General features: G+C 42.5%; 1 protein-coding gene and 1 long non-coding RNA gene across 2 annotated transcripts in view; both read right to left on the reverse strand.

Annotated features, from left to right (window-relative positions):
- Positions 1-3,507, reverse strand: part of Trim42 (tripartite motif containing 42) — a 21,731-nt gene extending 18,224 nt beyond the window's left edge. The window contains exon 1 of the mRNA XM_031345489.1: positions 2,980-3,507. Within this exon, the coding sequence (XP_031201349.1) occupies positions 2,980-3,320 (341 nt within the window). The 5' untranslated portion in view covers positions 3,321-3,507. The remainder of the gene's footprint in view (positions 1-2,979) is intronic.
- A 13,569-nt stretch (positions 3,508-17,076) lies between these two features.
- LOC116073131 overlaps positions 17,077-20,889 on the reverse strand; it is an 18,780-nt gene continuing 14,967 nt past the window's right edge. Inside the window, exon 2 of the long non-coding RNA XR_004111682.1 lies at positions 17,077-17,372. This is a non-coding gene — a long non-coding RNA (uncharacterized LOC116073131). The remainder of the gene's footprint in view (positions 17,373-20,889) is intronic.

Genomic DNA, 20,889 nt, shown 5'->3' on the forward strand with positions numbered 1-20,889 from the left:
GGGGAGACAGAAGGGAGAGAGGGGAAGAGGGGGAGAGAGGGGGGGAGGACAGAGGAGTATGGCATAGTCAGCTGGGCCTGGATGTTCTCATACATATCAGTAACACCATAGAGTATCAGACAGGAACGAAGTGGCTGTGATGTATCAGAGCAGAAGTAATACCGTTTCAGGATGCAGGAACTTGGACAAGAATATTGTCCAGACCATGAAAATGGCCTCCCATCCCTTTCCTGGGGAATGTGAGTGATTGTGCCTGTCCTTTTTCTTTCTGGTAGTAGATTCAGGTTCCATGTGTTCTAGGTGCTTTCTAGACAGGAGTAAGAGAACCAACAGATTGACTCTATTCTCATTAAAGGAAGCCCCAGTCCTTTAATGAGGGTACTTCACACTGGCATGGAGTGGGACATGTTCCCCCTTGTTGCAAATGAGTCAATAAATCCAATCTTGCCCAATTCCAGGCATGCTTCTGGTGACTGTGCCTGGAAGGCAGTGACTGTGAGGGATGGGCCAGAGGATGAAAGGTAGTAAATGGCCTTTCTAAGACAGCAAGAGACAGTTTCTGTGCTGAACCTAGAACCCACGAGCTGACTTTCAGATCAGCAGCAGTACACAAGGGTCTGCCTCTGGGCAATTTCTATGTGACAGGGCATGGCACATTTAGAGTTGCCGTTTAGAAGGTCTTAATCTCTTTTGGGCTCAGTTTCTCCAGCTGTAAATCAAAGATTGCAGCACTTCCTTCAGGAGGGTTTACAAAATGTAAATGAAACGATCCATCAGCAGTGTAAATATGCTCCCTGTAATCACTCTCTCGCGCCACCTACCGGCTAGTAGAGGGGGAAGCCACAAGAGAAGAGAACAGTAGTCAAGCCCGTGAAATGCTTATACTGTTGTAAGTTAAGGGTCTCTATTTGTTTACTGGCTGAGGTCGCCTTCATGGATTCAATTGCAAGAACTACAAATGATGAGACTATGCTTGTGTAATTCAAGTGCATGTTATAAGAGATGGCAGTCAGAGTAAAAGCAGTTTAGGAAATAATTGGCTCGGCTGTGGGAATGGAGATGCAAGCTGATGCACAATCTGTGTGTATTCCTATGTCTCTCTGCTCATAGTAAGGTACTGGACTTGACATTGGGTAGTGTTCTCTTCTGCCCTTCCCTTCCTGATTTCCTCTTTCTCTTTGTCTCCTTCTTGGCCTAAGAACCCATGCTTCAGAGCTTTGAGACTCAAAGGTGCTTCCCAAGCATGTTGCCCTAGGGTGGCCCTGAGATACAGTGTCTCTGTATAACCCTAGGCATCCTTAGAGCTGGCTTATCCCTGAGGACTTGGATGCTGAGATCTAGGCTTACAGCCTCACTGTTTTCAGCCCTATTTCTTTTCTGGGTCCCAGCCTCTTGCTTAGTCCCCGAAGCATCACCTGGAGCCACAAGCCAATAGTACATGTAGTAGCTGGATGGGCTTCTCTGATAAAAAAGGTAAGACTTGGAATCAGTATATGGAGGGAGCGTAAGAGGTCAGAAAGAAGGAATGAGGGGGAAAAGGAGATACTGTGTGGAGAATGGGCAGGGCTAAGAGAACTCGGCTAATGGCCCAGGGAACTGGAGTAGTTATGAGAAAGGGGCTAAGGAAAAGAATGAAGCCAGGAAGGCTAGGTTAGACCAGAGTTGAGGGAAGGCTAGGTTAGACCAGAGTGAGGAAGCAGTGAGGCTGCTGAGCAGGCTTGGGAGGGAAGGGGTTTGGAGACCAGGAGAAGGGGGTCGGAAAGCAAGCACCAGTGTGTTAGAGCCAACTGAAGTTTAAACAGGGCGTCTGCTGTCTGTAGATTTCCATGCCAAAGCAACCACCAAGTCCCACAGTCTTGCCTTCCTGCCCTGGTGCCCTGCCTCTGCTCCCCTGCACAGCCCCACTCCCTGATAAGTTCTGCTCTGTTCTCACATCTGCCTTCCAAGTCTCCAGGTCCCACGTTGACAACTCCAGTTCTCCCTGTTAGAATCACCACATGGGGATAGAGTTCTTACAGTTCTGAAGCCCACGTTGTACCCCAAGATCAATGAAAAACACAGTGTTGATGAGAATACATGGGAACATTTATTTTTAAAGGTCCTCAGGGGATTTCAGTGCACTTCTGAATTTGGGAGCCACTGATGTCTATGACTCTAGCACTGGCTGTGATCTTCCCTCCCATCTGAAATCTCTTCTGGCTCCTGATGTCCCTGACATGTGACATAAAAAAAGAGCAGCTTGCTAGCCCGGGGGGTATCCACTTTATGGTGTGACTGAGAACCTAACAGTCATGACTTTGGAAGGGAATGAAAGGGTGCCGGTCAGCTCAGGGTACTTCTGCAGGTTGCTAAGGTCAAAAGCGGCTTTGAGAGGTTTGTACTCATCAGGTAAATGCTGCAGTTCCCAGGAAGGGAATGAAGAACAGCTTATATTTTTCAGATCATCTAACAGTCTATGAAGCACATACCATATCATGGTCTCCATTTTGTAATGACTTTTTTTTTTTTTTTTTTTTTTTTTTTTTTTTTTTTTTTTTTTTTTTTTTTTTTTTTTTTTTTTTTAAATTTAGGACCATTGGTCTAGCTCTGGATCCAAGTCATGACTCTACCAACTTTCTAGCTGCCTGGTCCTCCTTTAGTATCTCCCAGCTAAATATTTTCCTGGGTCCAGTGGGCACAGGGTGAGGAGAGGAATAGATACATGAACAGTGGCTGACAAAGTTTTTTGTCGGCCATCACTTGTTTGCAAGGTGAGAGCTCTTGGGGTCAAAAGGTACATACAGCATGCATTCACATAGGTAACGGAGCTTGGCTTTTTAAGAGTTACAAAATTAACACTGTTGGGTTTTTTTTTCCATGTAGAGTGCACTCTAGGAAGCACTGCCCTGTTCTGGAGTACCCACAGCTGGCACACGTTCCCCAGTTATTTCGAGCCTACGTAGCCACACAACAGATGGCCATCACTCACACGGTACTTACGAGGTGCGGATGCTTCGAAGGCGACCCTTTCTGAATGTGACGGTGATATTGCGGCAGCATCGGCTCTCGTAGTAGTAGCACTTCAGGTTGGTGCTGGCCGTGCAGCAGTACTTACAGTTGGGGTCATTGGCCCAGGAGCAGCAGCACCAGTGGCAGTTGGGGTTCTCCGCACAGGTGCAGTGGCAGAACTGGCAGTTCCGCTCATCCTTGTAGGGGCAGGGGAAGCAGGTACAGTTCCGCTCGGAGGTGAAGATGAACTTGCAGCAGAGACAGGAGAATAGCCGGGGGCAGCATCTCTGCCAGGTGCAGCAGGGAGAACAGACACACATAGCAGTCTCCATGGCTCTCAGATCCTTGGTGCAAGGCCTCTAGAGTTTTGACAACGTCCTCTACCAGATTCCCAAGGTCACTTCTCTCCAAAAAGGGACCCTTGCCCACTCTTGTGAGGCTGGCAGTTTGGGAGTTGTGGCAGGAAGCTGGCCAGTTTATGAGGCCTTCACAGGTGATGTTCCTCCTTCTGAGCTGGCATTACCCTTTTCAGCCTGTGGACACTGCTTATGTCATAATCCCTGACTCTCACCATGTCTTAACCTGCTCAGTAGTTAGGTAAGAGCGGGGCACCCAGGGGTGGTAGCCGGGATGTGAATACACACTGGGTGTTTTTCATGAGCCTGATGCCACAGGAGCTCTTGGCTGCCACTTGCCGCGTTTCAAGCGCTCACATGGATTTTAGATGCTATTTTTCCTTGGTTGGTGCTATTCCTGCTATTATTTGGGTAAGCTGACTTCAGGGGTGTTTTTTGGTCTTTATTGACTGAAAGAATGGGGTATGACTAATTAGAAACACAGGTTGACATCATGTTCCTCTTCTGTCAGCCGAACTCTGACGAGCAAAACACAATGTTTACAGATAATGGCACCATTACAGTTGAAGAGATATCACTAATTCGAAAAGGGACTGACGGGACAGAGACACCGGTTCACTCATGCCCCTTCAGAGTTTATGATCATGAGGCTTTATGCTTAAATCACCCACAGGTTTAGGACTCAGGCTTTGCTTCCTTCTCTGTACCCTTGTTCTAGCCTACCCCATCTCCCGTATTCATTTATCAAGAGGAGCAGAATCATTAGCTACTTTGCCAGTGTGCACCCAGGAGCCATAGAAATGGAGCCCTATCTATCAGAGGGAGCCTTGCTTTCCTCTTTGTGCAGCTTGCAGAGATTAAAGGAGCAGAGGTTTCATGGCCATGCCATCCTTGAACAGGAACACTGTCTCATTATATCTCCAAAAAACAGCAGAAGTGAGAGCTGAATTTGGCTGCAGGAGTTTAGTAAATAATTTATTACCTCTTCCCATGATTATTGTCCTTGTAATAGGAAAGAACATTCACGGAGTGCTAACTGGGCCAGTCACGCATGGAGTTTAGATCTCTACAATTGAAAATCCTGAATCCTAGGGTGTGCACTTTAGTTTTGGTAGACATTACTAAATTATCACTGGAAAGCATACTCCAGATCACACCAACACCAGGAATAGGTGCATGACACCTCCTCTTGTGTTTGCCCAAACTCGGTTTTATCAATAAGTCTCCCTACCCTTGCGAACACAAAGGTCTGAGTTCCATTCATAGGCCGTTTCAACATTGGTCTGTATAAGGCATCCTTTCCTTTCTGTTCTTAAAAACATTAGCAAGGTGTAGTTCACTTACCATTAGAGTGATCCGGTCAAGGCGTTTTGGTGAATTCATTAAATTAAGCAAGTATTACCATTATCTAATCCCAAAACATCTGTCACCTCCAACAGATATCCATTAGAAGCCATTTCCTCCTCTTATTCCCCCAGCCCTCATTGAACACTACTTCTGATTTATGCATTTATTTATTTTATAAATGGAATAATACTCTTTTTTGGGTCTTGTTTAACTTAGCATGTTTCCAGGGCTAATGTTATACCAAATATGAGATTTCATTATGTATATGTGCATGTATGTATACATGTGCCTATACACATGCAGGTATATGGAAATGTGCTTGTCTGTCTGTGCGTATATGGACGTTAGAGATTGCTCCTAGCTGTAGCCAGAGAAGCTTCTTCTTGCAGAGGCTAATCCTTTTGCAGAGATTCATAACTGGCCAAAATGTTAAGAATATGTGACTCTGAGTAGTCAGCCACAAATGGGTCATCCATGTCAACTTCCCCTAACTCAAGGCTCAGGAACATTGAAGAAGAGTAGACATGCGGCTGGGAAGAGCAGGATGATGAAGGAGAAAGCTATGCTATCTCTGGCATGAGAAGGCCATTGTACACAACAATGAACAAGAGTTGTGTTTACCCGCACAGATCAAACCAGTACAAATTCTAGCATTGTGGGGGGACTGGTCTAGCTGAGGAGTGGTGACAGTTGTTGGCTGCCTAATAATGAAGGGTCACATTTCCATGGGGTATGACATGTACCCATGCCCTAGTGGATGGTCCTACAAGCACACCAGTTGGACTTAATTGGTTATTAATTAAAAACAATAAGGGGCTATGTAGATGAAAGGGAGAACTCAGGGGGAGTCCTGGTGGCAGCTGGAGGGAGGTAGTAGGGGTGGATATGATCAAAATCCATTGTGTTGATATATTATGAAACTTTTTAAGGACGAGTAAAAGATTAGAGAGTCCCATGTATCTGATCAATTATAGAGACTATCAAATGAAGGGGAGCTCCCTAATTATTTTTTTGTGACCAAAATGAATTCATTAAACCTAAACTGATAAAAAATGCAGTTGAGAGAAGGCAAACCAGAGCCTATCAAATGTAATGCAGCACAAATGGAAGCTTTCGATAAAGTATTAAGCAGATTGCAGAAACACATTCAAGAAATTATACAACTTACCTGTTGTCATTTTGTCTAATAGGATCTTCTCTCTCACCACCAGTTGAGTCACCCATATGTGTGCAGAAGCAGCATTTGGCATAATATGAGTATTCATGTTAAAAATACCAAACACTGTGGGTATTTATATATAGTTACTTTTTAAGTCTTGCTAGGTAGCCCAGGCTAACATAGAACTCATGACCTCTAGCCTCAGCTTTCCAGTGGGAGGGACTACAAACATGTACCATCCCCCCCTGATTGATAGTTGACTCCTTAGTAGATCAGTCTGAAAGCCAGCACAGTGTTAGGAAACACCAGGGGTGTGCCTGGTGCCTACAAAGGATGTCAGATCTCTTGGAACTGGAATTATGGATGATTGTGAGCCACCATGTGGGAATTGAACCCAAGTCCTTTGTAAGAATATGGGCTTTTTCTCTTTTTGTTTTTGTTTTTCCTATTTATTTATTTATTTATTTATTTATTTATTTATTCACTTTACATCCCATTGCTGGATTGCTGCCTCCCTTCTTCAGGTCCCCCCTCACACAGTTTCTCCTCCCATCTTTTCTGGGTACCCCTTGGGTATCCCCCACCCCCAATACATCAAGTCTCTGCAGGGCTAGGTACATTCTCTCCCACTGAGGCTAGTCAAGGCAGCCCAGCTGTGGAACAGGATCCACAGCAGACAATAGGTTTAGGGACAGCCTCTACTCCAGTTGTTGGGGGATCTGTATGAAGACAAAACTGTACATCTGCTACATGTGTGCGGAGGGGGGAGGGGTGCTAGGTCCATCCTGTGTATGCCCTTTGTTTGGTGGTTCAGTCACTGAGCCATCTTCCCAGCCTCCTCTTCCATTTATTTATTTATTTATTTATTTATTTATTTATTTATTTATTTATTTACTTATTGGTGTTTTGAGACAGGGTTTCTCTGTATAGCCCTGGCTGTCCTGGAACTCACTCTGTAGATCAGGCTGTCCTCGAACTCAGAAATCCACCTGCCTCTGTTTCCCAAGTGCTGGGATTAAAGGTGTGCACCACCACCGCCCAGCTTCTCCTCCTCCATATTAACGCATTATTCACCTTCCCTCCACCTTCTCTCCTTCCAGTCTTCTAGTAATCATGGTCCCACATTCAGACTGACTTTTTTATCATTCATATTTGAGGGAGACTGTGAAGAATTGGTCTTTCCACGCTAGACTATTTCACTTGACATAAATATTATTCTGTTCCATTAATTATGCTGCAAATGATAGAATAAAATTCTTTTAATGAGCATATATATGTATGTATATACATGTATATATACATATATATGTCACATTTATATATCTTATTGATGGACATCTAGGTTGATTTATATCTTAGCTTTCTGAATTGTTTTTTTGTGGGGGGCTGTTCAAGGCAGGGTTTCTCTATATAGCAGACCAGGCTGGCCTTGAACTCAGAAATCCATCTGCCTCTGCCTCCCAAGTGCTGGGATTAAAGGCGTTCACCACCTGGCTCATGAATTGTTTAAAAATAAACACAGCAATGCTTTCTTTGACTTTATATTTCAGTACACACCTAGTACAGTGGTTCTGAACCTGTGGATCACGATCCCTTTGGGAGGGTTGTATATCAAATATCCTGCATATCAGATATTTACATTATGATTCATAACAGTAGCAAAACTACAGTTATGAAGTAGCAAAAAAATTTTTATGGTTGGGGAGGTCATCACAGCATGAGGAACTGTGTTAAAAGTTAGGAAGATTGAGAACCACTGATCTAGAAGAAAAATCACGAGTTGTGTGATGGATTTATTTTTATTTATTTATTTTTTTAAGAGCTTCCATGTTACTCATCTAATAACTCTCCTATCAATTGTTGATAAATTTTCTTCTCTCCATATACTTCCTACCAATTTGTTAGCTTTTTCTCTTAGGTAATAGTCATTTTAATTGAGGTGAGAAACAGCTCATAATGGCTTTTTAAATTTATGTTTGCCCGACAGCTAATGATAATGAATATTTTTGAATTTCTTCTCTTACTATGTGTCTCCTTTGTCCGTTTTAAATTGGATTATCTGTCTTTGCTACTGAGTTGCTTGCCTTCCTTATATATCCCGGGTATTAATCTTTTGTTATCTGAATGCTTTGCAAAAAAATTTACGAACTTGTAGATTTTCTTTACAATCTTGATCATTTCCCTTGTTGTGTGGAATCTTTGCAGTTTGATTTAATCCTCTTTGCATATTTTTGCATTAGTTTCTCATGCTTTGGAGGCCTTAGGCAAAACAAAACCTATACAAAGATTGCCTTACCTCCTATCTTGAAGCATTTCCCCCAAGCTTTCTTTTAGTTCTGTGCCTTGTGTTTATGTATCTGATCCTATTGAGCATAATTCCTTTTTATAAGGTGAGGCAGAAGCCAAGCTTCAATCATTTGCATTTAAATATCCAGTTTCCCATCTTAATACTACCAGTAACAGCACAAAACCAAAAGAAAACATGAATCACTGTGGACAGAGATGGATCAAGGATCAAGCAAAACCAAGCGCACACAATGTCTGACAGAACTGCTAGAAGAGTAAGTGAGAGCCTGGTCTACTGGTCCACGCTGAATCCTGATATGTAGTATTCAGTGAAAAGAGCAAAGTAGAGATGGTATATAATACTCCACCACTCATTTCAGGAAACGCCTTGACTCTTTGATTTATATTTTGTAGGATATGTAAAGATAAACTAAGTTACATTTATGAGACTGCAGGGGCAAAATGGAAGGGACCATGTATCTTAGTTTATAAAAATGATTTTAAAGCTATTTAAATATATTTTTACATAATTATAAGTCACAGTAAACTACAGCGAACACACTGAAACGAATAAATTTAACTACAAGTTGAGTTCTGTATGGGAGGAGTTATTTCAAATCAAAAGGAATACTACATTGGCACAGTCATTTGACTAGTCACTCTGTGAATTTTATCCCTTAACATGCAACCAACACAAACCAAAAATAATTGGATATATGTTGAACATTAGTGTAAATGAGAACTTATGCTACTATTAATAAAGAAAGGACACACAAACAGGTGATGGATGAAGTCAAGAAAACCTAGCTGTCTTAGTCAGGGTTTATATTCCTGCACAAAACACGGCCAAGAAGCAAGTTGGGGAGGAAAGGGTTTATTTAGCTTACATTTCCACATTAATGTTCATCACCAAAGGAAGTCAGGACAGGAACTCACACAGGGCAGGAACCTGGAGGCAGGAGCTGATGTAGAAGCCATGGAGGAATGCTGCTTACTGGCTTGCTTCCCCTGGCTTGCTCACCTTGCTCTCTCTTTTTCTCTCTCTCTCTTTTTAAATTAGATATTTTCTTTATTTACATGTCATATGATTTTTCCTTTCCCAGTTTCCCCTCCAAAAAACAAACAATCAGACAAACGAAAACAAGAACAAACCCCTGTTGCCTCCTCCAAGACTACCAGCCCAGAGATGGCACCACCCTCAGTGGACTGGGCCCTCCCTCCTTGATGACTAATTGAGAAAATGTCTTACAGCTGGATCTCATGGAGGCATGTCCTCCTTCTTTGTTTGTGATCACTCCAGCTGTGTCAAGTTGACAAACAAAGCCAGCCAGCACACTAGCTATACTAAATTGTATTGGGAATATCAATAACGACCCATGCTATTTTTTTGAAAATAAAAATTTTTTATTCAAAATAAATTTTTTTTGTAATTTTATTTCAAAAAAATATAAAAAAACATATTTTTTGAAAATAAAAATTTGTAAGCTGGCTACAGTTGTGCCCTGTTATCTTCAGAGCCCTTGCTTAGTCATGAACTTTCTCTTAACAAAATATTATTGACTCTGGCCACAGAAAAGGCCCGAAGACCATGACTTACCCAACATGTTTGTTCTCCAGACTGTGGTCCCTGTATATCACTAAGTGGAAGCTGGGCTAAAATTTTATGGAGGAATGGATGACTTCAGATCTGGCAAAGTATATAAATGAACACAGACTAACATCTTATAACACTTAAAAGATCCCCTCAGAACTTAATGTCATTTTGGTAGAAGGCACATAACAGGAGGGACAGCAAGCTAACATGGCAGGGGCGCAAGTGACAGCTCAGAAGGGAAGGAATGGGACCAAATGAGTAGGCAGAGTGATTGCTGAGGTATGCCCAGGGACTGAGGAGGACACTGGAGGACTTAGTTCCTCCCATGGCCTGGAGTGCCAGCTTCTCACAGCTCAGCTGAATATTTAGAGAAATTGCTTGCAGTGAGGAGGAGGAATCTCATCTAGAATTATGCCCCTAATTACATACCATCCCTAATAAACATGGGACAACCTTAAAGGGATTTCCCAGCTGCCAGGGAGGTCCTCTTGGGTTGGCTAACGTTTACGTCTTCGATTATATTACAGTTGGTCCTCTATTCCTGCTCTGTCCTGCTTGTATCAGTTCCTAGGATGGTTTGAATGAGAAATGCCTCCGCCCTCCCCCTCCCCCTCCCCCTCCCCTCCACCAGAGCTCAGGTATGTGAACACTTGGCTCCTTGTTGATCACACTGTGTGAGGAGGAACCTATAGGAAGTAGGCTTTCTGAAGGAAGTACATCACTGGGGGGCGGGTCTTACGGGCTTATAATTTTGCCCGATATCTCGTTCACTCTCTCTGCTTTGTGTTTACAGCTGAAGGTGTGGTCTTTGAGCTTTCAGCTCCTCTCAGCAGTTTACATGCCCCCCCCCCCACCACTGCTACTAGTTACTATGGATGCTCTCTCTCTCTCTCTCTCTCTCTCCCCTCCCTCCTCTCTCCCCCAATTTTCTCAATTATAAACCCAAGTAAAGTTTTCTTTCACAAGTTGCTTCTGGTCATGGTATTTTATTACAGCACCAGAAGTAACCAATATAGTCCCCAAGTCTAGTCCCCAGCAAGTCCCTTTGTGCAAGTCTACATCTCACTCTGATCCTGTGGAACCTGCATGAAGAAAACGGGATGAAGAAAACCTGGCTTAGAGCCTCACTGCCCATCAGACCCAGCACCATCCTTCTGTCCTGTGGGAACAGCTTCCAGTGGTCCTAGTACAGAACAGGGCCTATATTCACAGCTCTCTATGGATGCCCACTAGCTATCTAGTTTATTCACTGTCCTCCCAGACCAAGTGTAGCGTATTATTTGAGGTCATTTTCATCATGAGCAATGTTGCCAGGTAACATTGCTGACTGCCCACCTTTATTAGTTTCCAGGGGAACGGAGCTGGATAGTTAACCCAAGGTCATTTTTTTTTCCACAAAGAGAATGTGCTCTGTTAACTTTTTATTCACATTTTAGAAGCCATGAATTCATGCTGATAACTTCAGGTAAACAAAAATGCCAACCACCGTTATTTACAGGATACATAGAAACTCATTATTTCCAAACCTGGTAAATAAAGGAAACGGGCAGTTTATGTAGACTTTCTCATGTACACTGTGCCTTAGGATAATGAATAATCTGCTAAGGGGAATTAAAAAAAATGGAACGATTCCAGTTAATAAAGGAAGGAGTACAGAATTAAGATATCACCCTGTAGCAGCTTCTAATGAAAAGATGAATCTAGGCCTTAATCATCTGCGACTGCTAAGAGCTCCAGAGGGAGACAGCTTGATGCTCCATACCTCTGATGGGAGCTCACAGCAGGACTTGAAATATTCTTGCAGGAAAATTAAACCTAAATATGATCAGAATTCTAGTTCCTAATATCAACTGTCAGGGATCAAGGATTATGCTAAATGATACTGTGAGGCAATTTCCAACATCCAGGCTATATGAGACAAATAAAGCAGTTTCTTCAATGAAGACAATGACAGAAAGGAGAAAAAGAGAAGAGAAAATAGAAGATAATGAAAAACAGATACATAGAGGGATGAGGATTTATAATTTGGAAAGTTAAAAGATGAGGGACACATGTCAATCAGCTGCAATTATGAAGTGTTTAGACTCTGATCTGAAGAGTCTATGAAAATGATAAATCAGCTAAGGAGAACTGACTGAAGAATGCACAAGATTATTGATGTTTAGCTCTCATAAATAGGTTGAATATTCCCTACTCAGAATGATTGGCATTAGAAGAGTTCTAGAATTATGTTTTTAAAATTTTGGAATATTTACTTACACACACATATATATTATTTGTATATATGTGTGTATGTGTGTGCTTGCATATGCGCGTGTATATGTATGTGTGTTCTTTTTTTTTTTTTTTCGAGACAGGGTTTCTCTGTGTAGCCCTGGCTGTCTTGGAACTCACTCTGTAGACCAGGCTGGCCTTGGACTCAGAAATCCGCCTGCTTCTGCCTCCCAAGTGCTGGGATTAGAGGCGTGTGCCACCACTGCCCAATGGGTGTGTTCTTATGTATGCATCTCGGGTGCGAACTGTGCCTAAACCCCAAACTGACTCACTCTGTCTACACCTTCTGCACATAGCTTCATGGTAATTTCATTCAGTATTTTGACATTTTGTGCACCAAAATAAAGTTTTATGGTGTATAAATTTCTACTTGTGGTGTCACATTGGTTTTGGAAACATTTTGGGCTATAGAGCATGCCAGAGTTCTGAGGTTTTGGATTAGGGGTGCTCACTCAGCCTGTTCTTCCTACTGTGGCTAACTTAAGTGTGCTTTCAACTTTTAGAAGTAGAGGCAGATGAAACGGTAGAACGATTTGTTTTTCTCCATGATAATCTACACTATGGGGAAATGGGCATAGAATTAAGTAGGATTAGCCATGCATTTATAAACGCTGAAACTGGGAATTGCTTTGTTGGCTCAGTGTTCTGTTTTCTTTACTGTTACAACTCTGAACATTCCTTTGGAAATGACTAGAAACACAGATATATTTACATTTAAGTACAATAATCTCAATGAAGAAAATATGTCTGTAGATATCGTCTGCATTCTTTGGTTCTTACGATTTGTATTAGGTAAGGTTTCTATCGCTGTGAAGAGACACCATGACGATGACAACTCTTCTAAAGGAAAACATTTAAGTGGGGGCTTACTTAAAGTTTGCGGTTTAGTCCATTATCATCAAGGCAGGAAGCATGGTGACATGCAGGCAGACATGGTGCTGGAGAGGGGCTGAGAATTCTACATCTAAGATCTGCAAGCAGCAGGAAGGAAGAATGAACCACTGGGCCTAGATTAAGCTTCTGAAACTTCAAAGCCCACCCCAGTGACACAGCTTGTCAAACAAGGCCACACCTACTCTAACAAGGTCACATCTCTCAATAGCACCACTCATTGTGAGCCTATGGGGGTCATTTTCACTCAAACCTCCACACTATTGTATATTTGTGAACAAAACAGACCTGAAGGGGTAGATGGACAGTAGAGATTTGAAAACTAAGGAAAGGTATGTCTTTGTGTGACTATTCTTTGGCTACTGGGTGGCTTATATAAAAATATGTTCCTTTTAATGTTGTATAAGCTAAAAGAAATGAATTGATACATAGATCAGAGGTCTTAGGTCAAGGTGGTGGCAGGGCCACATTCTCTATGAGGCTCCGTGGAAGTATTTGGTACAAGGCCCTCTCTAATTTATTAATTTTTAGCTAGTATCTAAAATAATGACACATGTATATTATCAGAACACAGTCAAAAGAATGATCCATGGTGAACAATGCCCTTGCTTGAAAAAATATAGAAGGGGAGACGTCAGAATACAGTTAAAAGAATGACATATGAGAACAATGCCTTGAGGACTGTGAGAGACTCTCCAGGAAAAAAGGCAGAGGGCCAAGTTCACATTCAGGGTACATTCGCCAGACTGGATTCCATAGCTATGCTAGGACATCCAATCAGAACAAACATATTTCATAAATTGAGTGAGTTTGTCCCAGGAGGCACGAAATCATGTCCAAGAACAATCAGGGAATTGTACCTGGATAAAAGACCCTCTGCCTTGTCTCCTGAGCCTCTCTCAGAGTTCCCTAAGGAATTGTTCACCAAGAGTCACTCTTTTGACTGTGTTCCAATATCATGCCATTAGAAATTATTCTAGTTTCTTGCTGCTTCTTCCCAGTGTTCTGTGCTCCCGATCTGGTTGGCTTTGTTTCCCTTTCGAACAGTCCTCCCTTTTGTTTTCATACTGCATACATATCACCCTTTCTCTCTCCCTCCCCGACCCCTTGCCCTGCTCTTAAAATCTCTTCCTCCTCTCTCAGGTTCCCTATGTATATACATCTACTTGTATATTGTGTGTATGGTGGAAAACATACACTATCTTTCTGAGCTTGGATGGGCATGGCTCATTCAAATACTAAAATGCATGTGTGTGTGTGCGTGCGCGTGCACATGTGTGTTTGATGTGTGTTTGTACGCACATGTGTGTTTGCTGTGTGTATGTGTACATGTAGGCATGCACATGTAGATCAGAGGACAACTTTGGAGCCTGCTCTCTCCTTCTACCTTTATGTGGCTTCCAGGAATCACACTTAGGTTGTCAGGCTTTTGAGGTGTGGTATTTTGAATACAGTTGTCCCCCACAGGCTCAGGCACTCCATCACTTGATCTCCATTTGGTGTTACTGTTTGCAGAGGTTGCTGACCCTTTAGTAGATAAAGCCTTGTTGGGCTGAGCTTTGGGGGTTTATAGCTTTGCCTCACTTCTTGTTCACTCTCCCTGCTCTGGGTTTGAGGTTAAAGCCCCCATGATTCCTCAGCTTTCTGCTCTTGCCACCTGCTGCTACACCTCCCTCACCATTGTGGATTTTCCTTCTGGGGCCATAATCCAAAAAATAACCTTTATTTCCCTAAGTAGCTCTTGGTCATGATGTTTTATTGCACCCGTGAAAGGTAATTAACACAGACACAAATAACACATTAAAAGAGGTTTATTTTATGTGTATGAATGTTTTTCTTTGCATGTATTTAAGTACACTATATGCCTGGTGTCTGCAGATGCCAGTATAGGGTATCGATCCCCTGGAACTAGAGTTACAGAAGGCCCTGAGTCACTGTGTGGGTGCTGGGAACTGAACTTGGCTGCTCTGCAAGACTAGCAGGGACTCTCAGCTGCTGAGCCATCTCTGTATTCCCCAAAATAATAAATTAAAAAGTTAAAACCACACGGAATAATCCCCCCAAATGTACTTGCATATTCACACATGTATGCCCACATGAACAACATGCACACAATTAAAAAAAAAAGAGGGAAAGGGAAACTGATGATAAAACATAAACAATAAATTAGAATAGACAGAAGAAAATCGTAAGAAAACTGGCTCAAAAATTCCTGTGGATAAGATCCTTGGCATGGAGCTAGTTCATGCACCCATCATTGCGGATGCCACAATGTTAGCGATCTATGGAACAACCAAGTCTCCCAGTTCTGCTTTGGGCAGGTGGGGTGTTTGTGGCTGTAGATCTTGGCAGTTTCAGAACTATTTCAAGAAACGTCATCGACCACGCTGCTTTCCACACTCTATCATAGTCCATGGTCCCCCACTCGAAATTCTCACTTGACTCAAATCAATGGCTCCCTGAAGGCATGACTGTTTTGTGTGTTGCCGCATCCATCTAGCCAATGCAAGGCATGGTGCTCACGGGGACCCTGAATTGTCATTACTACTCTCTGCTTCCCAGAGCAGTTTAGTTCCTAAGTATTGTCCCTTGGCAAGATGGCTCCTGGTTGCAGTGTTTTGGGACTGCTGAGTTGAATCCCTCAACAGTATGCTTGATGTACAGGTGGAGTCTTTGTTCAAAACCCCGCCCCCGAAGCGACTTCGAAGCGTGTGGGAGCCATGGGTTTGCCAGGCTCTTAGGACTGCTGGTCCACAGACTTTTATCAGAGCTGATGGATGTTACCGGCTCACCTTGCATGGCAGCCTGGGCTGTGACTTCATCTCTGTCTTGATCTGGGTTGCCTTTCATGCTCTCCTGCTGTGTCTGTAGTTCTCCCATTTCTCTGTTGCTTTGCCAGACTTCCCCATTTTCTCTACTTACAATATGATTTTCCTCTGCTGCTGACTCTCTTCCCACCCACAGAGTCAAGTAATAGATGTTGAATGATCATCTAAAAAAAAAAAAAAATCTGGGTTTCTGAGATTATGTCTTGGGGAGTATGTAAAGGCCAAGGAGATGCCAAGTGGAAGAGCACTTAGATGTCTCTGCTCACACCCCACTCCATCACCTCTTAGAACAAGAAAATCCTATCCGTGGTTTATAGGGAGAGGTTTATACGTAGTGGTCTAGACATAGGGAGTGTGATGGTTTATTTTTATTGGCAACCTTTCTGGATCTGGAAATACCCAGGGAACACACATCTAGGTCTATCATTGAGGGTGTTTCTAGAAGGTTTAACTGAAAAGAGAAGAACCTCTTTAAATGTGACAGTGCCACCCCATGGGCTGAAGTTTTAGACTTTAATAAAAAAGGGAAAAGGAGGAAGCCGCCTGTGCTTCCTCATCATCCGGAGACATGCTTGGTTGTCAAGCTGTGAGCTGCTCCTGTTGCCAGGTCTTCCCTGCTATGGCCTACCCTTGGGCCTACTCTATTCCCTGGACTGTGAGCCCAAACAAACCTTTCTCCTTAAATCGCTTTTTTGTTAGGGGTTTTACTGCCATCATGAGAAAACAACCAAATACTGAGGCTTATCATGGGATTAAAAACTGTCTTAAATATTTTTCCCTTATTTAGTTAAATTTCCATGTATGAAGTTTCTTTATTTGGAAGTTTTTAATTTATAAAATCCATTAAAAAAAGGATTCCCCTTTGTCTTAGTCGGGGTTTCTATCCTTGCACAAAACATCATGACCAAGAAGCAAGTTGGGGAGGAAAGGGTTTATTCACCTTACACTTCTACATGGCTGTTCATCACCAAAGGAAGTCAGGACTGGAATTCAAGCAGGTCAGGAAGCAAGAGCTGATGCAGAGGCCATGGAGGGATGTTACTTACTGGCTTGCTCAGCTTGCTTTCTTATAGAACACAGGACTACCAGCTCAGGGATGTCACCATCCACCATGGGCCCTCCTCTCTTGAGAAAATGCCTTATAGCTGGATCTCATGGAGACATGTCTATAAGGGAGGCTCCTTTCTATGTGATAACTCTATCTTGTGCCAACTTGACACAGAAAACCAGTACACACTTGCATGTGATATTTTAAGCCTTCTAAAGCTCATCCATGAACCTCTACTTGTAAAGCTGTATATCCTATTACTCCTGGTGTCCCTGCATAGACAGTCCAGCCGCATCAGGCAATGATGATGACATCATTTCTAGTTTATTGAGTTAGACTTAACCTGGCTTAAGGATCCTGCCTAGGAATCCAAAGGATAAAGCTACCTATTGTCAAAGTTGTAGCTATATGCATCCACAGAATGTTAGAGGCTCTCAAAGATGACATAAATCTGACTTTCTTGTGTCTTAGCAGAATAAATTAGGAGAAGTGTTGATTTCAGCAAGGTCAGCCCAGGATAGCTGGATGTGGAATCCAGGTGGTCCATATCCCAGGCTCTTGCCTTTCCCAGGTGTCTTCAGAGAAAGCTGTCTCCATACAGCTGTGGAAATGAAGGGTGAGAGGAAGTAAGTTTTGATGACATTGCATGTGACATTTACCATCTCTGAGAACTCAGGTTTACAAGCTTCCCCACATTTAAGCGGCTGTTAAACTCTCTAATTGCTCATTTATCGGATGTTATAAAAATCAGTCCCCACAGATACAGACTGACAGGTAAATAGCTTGATGAGGATGTATTCAAAAGGATAAACTAACACAATCCACCTTCTTTTAAGAGAATTACCCAAAATGCACTCTTTGTAGTCATCATTGACTGCAACACCCCAGCTTTTTTTAAAAAAAGATTCTGCATCTTTTTGATCCATGATGTATTGTACTTTAAGTAGAGTTGCCAGGTCCTTGTGGGGGTAAGCAGAATAGAGCAATTTGGTAAAGGTTGAAGACATCACCTGTAGGATTGGAATTGAATCTAGAGCACCCTGCTCCTCTCCAAGATGTGTTTTACCTTGAGCAAGACTGTAATCTCATGATGCCTCACCCCCCTGTCCCTGTTCTAGCAAAATGAGAGCAAGAAAGCATTGTAATGGTGTGTACCTCATCGTAGAGTGGTGGGAGCTAAATTGAATATAGCTATACAGCAACTTATTGGGTGCCTGGTTTCTTATAGATGCAGATTAATAATGATCTACACTATTACAGAGGGCACTGACTTTAGGTGCCAAGCTTGGACTAAGGGCAGCAAGATACTGCAGGTTTGGGGTACCTTGGTATGGTTTTGGATTCTACTGTCTCAGTGTGGTTATTAAGTAGTTATGCAGCATTGCATGGGTCGCTTAGTTTTGTAAAGTTGCTGCTAGCTCCTCTGTGAAATAGAGAGAGCATGATGATAAGAGAGTCTACTTTAGGGGCCATTTTTACATATAAATGAGTTGCCAGTGACTCCTCAAACAATGTCTTGCATTTGACTAAAATAATGATTTTGATTTTCCAGAAACTACCATTCAGATACAGTAAGCCTGGGGCGAAGGAAGCAAATTATTTGACAGTCCCTGTGATCCAAGTGTTGGATAGAGCTCATGTTTCCAGACGACAGCAGACCACTTGTTTGACATTGGATCTTGTGATTGGCGAACTTGTGGGTAGTTGAGGAAGAAGTGAGGAGAGAAGGACACCTCCATGGCTGGAAAGGACATCAGTTATATGCTTGCGACTCCTGATAATGTAACGATAGCCCCTACCCAAGCTTCTCCAGACCTTGTTGCATTTCCCTGGCAATGGGAAAGCTTTCTTTATCTGCCCAAAGGGACCCATTTCGGTTTGGCTCTGGAGAGGCTCGTGGGAGACTCTTGAGATAAATGTGGTGATGCCCAAAAGAAACAGTCACTCAGACACTTGGAAATATTGTTTTCTTATGAAACACTTTTAATTGATTTTAATTGACCAACCAATTTGGGGATGTTAATACTCCCAATCGGTGAGCCATGTTTTCCCCCATGACATACTCGATGTTTTATTTGCAATAAAAAGCTTTTTGAATCACACCAGAAAATTAGTACTTTCTTGTAGAATCCAGTAAACAATCTATTTGTTTTGCATTAGCCTCACGTTTCTCTCAAAATCACAGGGTTCTCTTGTGCTAATTATATGAAGGGGAACATCAGCCTTGTTATCCAGGCATATGTGTAAAAGTTCAGAGCTTGCTTGACAGTAGCTGGTCAATGTTGCTAGTTTAAATAATCTGTGCCCTTGCCAGCTCTCAGGCCTGACTTTACTGAATAGAAAATGTTCCACACCAGTCATGGAGACTCTCTGCAGTGATCCAGTTTTCTCCTGGTGTCTGGTGTTGATCATCCCAGGCAAGCAATTCACTGCTTTGCTTGTTGGGTCACTAGCACACAAAGGTTGGTATGACCATCTCTCAGACTTTCTCAACTAGTAGGGCCTGGAAGTACAGGGACAGAAGTACAAACTCTTTGATGATTATTGAGGCTAATTTTGATAATAGGAAGGCAACTGGTCATTACTTGACTCCCAAACCCACATAAGCACCCTAAGCGTAATGAAGATTGGTCCCTTATAGGCTGTGGGGAAAGAAATATCATACAGGGGATATGTTTATAAGAGCATCCTTTGCTTGATACTGTACTGACCAGTTCTTAATGAGTCTTCAGCACATCATTCTGTGATTTTATCTGTCTAGTAGCTTCTAGGGCTTGGGAATTAAAAAACAAGTTGGGATTCCATGAGGGCAAGCCATGCATTTCTTTGATGATGAAATGAATCAGAAGCAATAGAAGGAGAAGTAACAGGCCAGTAAACAAGTCATTCTCTAAAGCCACAGATGGTCGTGGGCAGCATAGGCTAACATATATTCAGTAGGAATGTTTTCAGTGAGGGCAAACCATTGCTCCTCTATGATGAGGGGTAAGGGTGGGTCATATAATCAGTCTGTTGGCATGTGACTAGATGCTCTTCCAGAGATGGTCCCTGGTTGGCTCTCAACATTGATCTCTGCTTTGAACAGCTTCCACTGAGGAGCAGTCGTAGGCACCCTAAGCATAATGAAGGCTGGTCCCTTTTAGGCTCATGCACATCTTCCACCACTGTCATTACAGTCAGAAGCCATTTTACAATGGCTTCAGCAGCTTGAGGAAGAGGAGAATTGATGCTGATCATTGTCTCCTTTGGACACAGGACACAGACAGCTATAATCTTTGCACATGCCAAGAAAACCATTCACATAATTTCCCTCCAAATGTCCTGGTCACAACTATTTTTCCTTTCAAATTTTCTAGCCAAGAAATTGTCCAGTGACTATGAATCAATGTAGACCCGATTTTCTGGTAGTCTTACCCAGATAAATTAGGCAGAAAATGTGCTGTTCAAATGTCCTGCATATTACCATGGGGTCTCCCTTCATACTGTCTTTTGCAGTACTCCTGGTTAGAATTGGAACTGTGCAGCATTCCATTTTGGCTTGTGCCAGTATGTTGCAAATTGCACCAGGAGTGAGACCTTTTTAGAATATTGCAAATGGGTGGAGGAAGGTGATGTAGGAGGGTTAGAGCTACCTGCTCACCCAATATGTGTGCCATTGGCACTGAGATAGGTCTTCTGTAGTGATAACCACTTCTCTATCATTAGGATTGTGCTGCTCTATATCCATAGTCTCATAGTTTTGAAGATCAGATATAGCTAAGTCCATGTGGAATTGCTCATGTGTGGTGTGGCATGTTACTTGGCATTTCATAGGGATTCAGTCTCTCCCACATTATACGCCAAAATTTTCTTAAACATCTTAACAGTTAACTGTATAGAGAGCACATGACCCTGTTCAAAATCCTAACATTTCATTCTTTGACCCTTTCTTGGGAAACTATCAAAGGCTTCATGTAGTGTCCTTAGTTTGCCCCACTCATGTACCTCGGAGACTATGGCATAGCAACTTTCATGTTATTGAATTTGATATTTAAAAAGAGCCATATTTGCCAGATTCATTTGGAACAACAAAAGACCCAGGATAGCCAAAACTATTCTCAACAATAAAGGAACCTCTG

The sequence above is a fragment of the Mastomys coucha genome, unplaced genomic scaffold (genome assembly GCF_008632895.1).
Source record: "Mastomys coucha isolate ucsf_1 unplaced genomic scaffold, UCSF_Mcou_1 pScaffold23, whole genome shotgun sequence".
NCBI classification, from domain to species: Eukaryota; Metazoa; Chordata; class Mammalia; order Rodentia; family Muridae; genus Mastomys; species Mastomys coucha.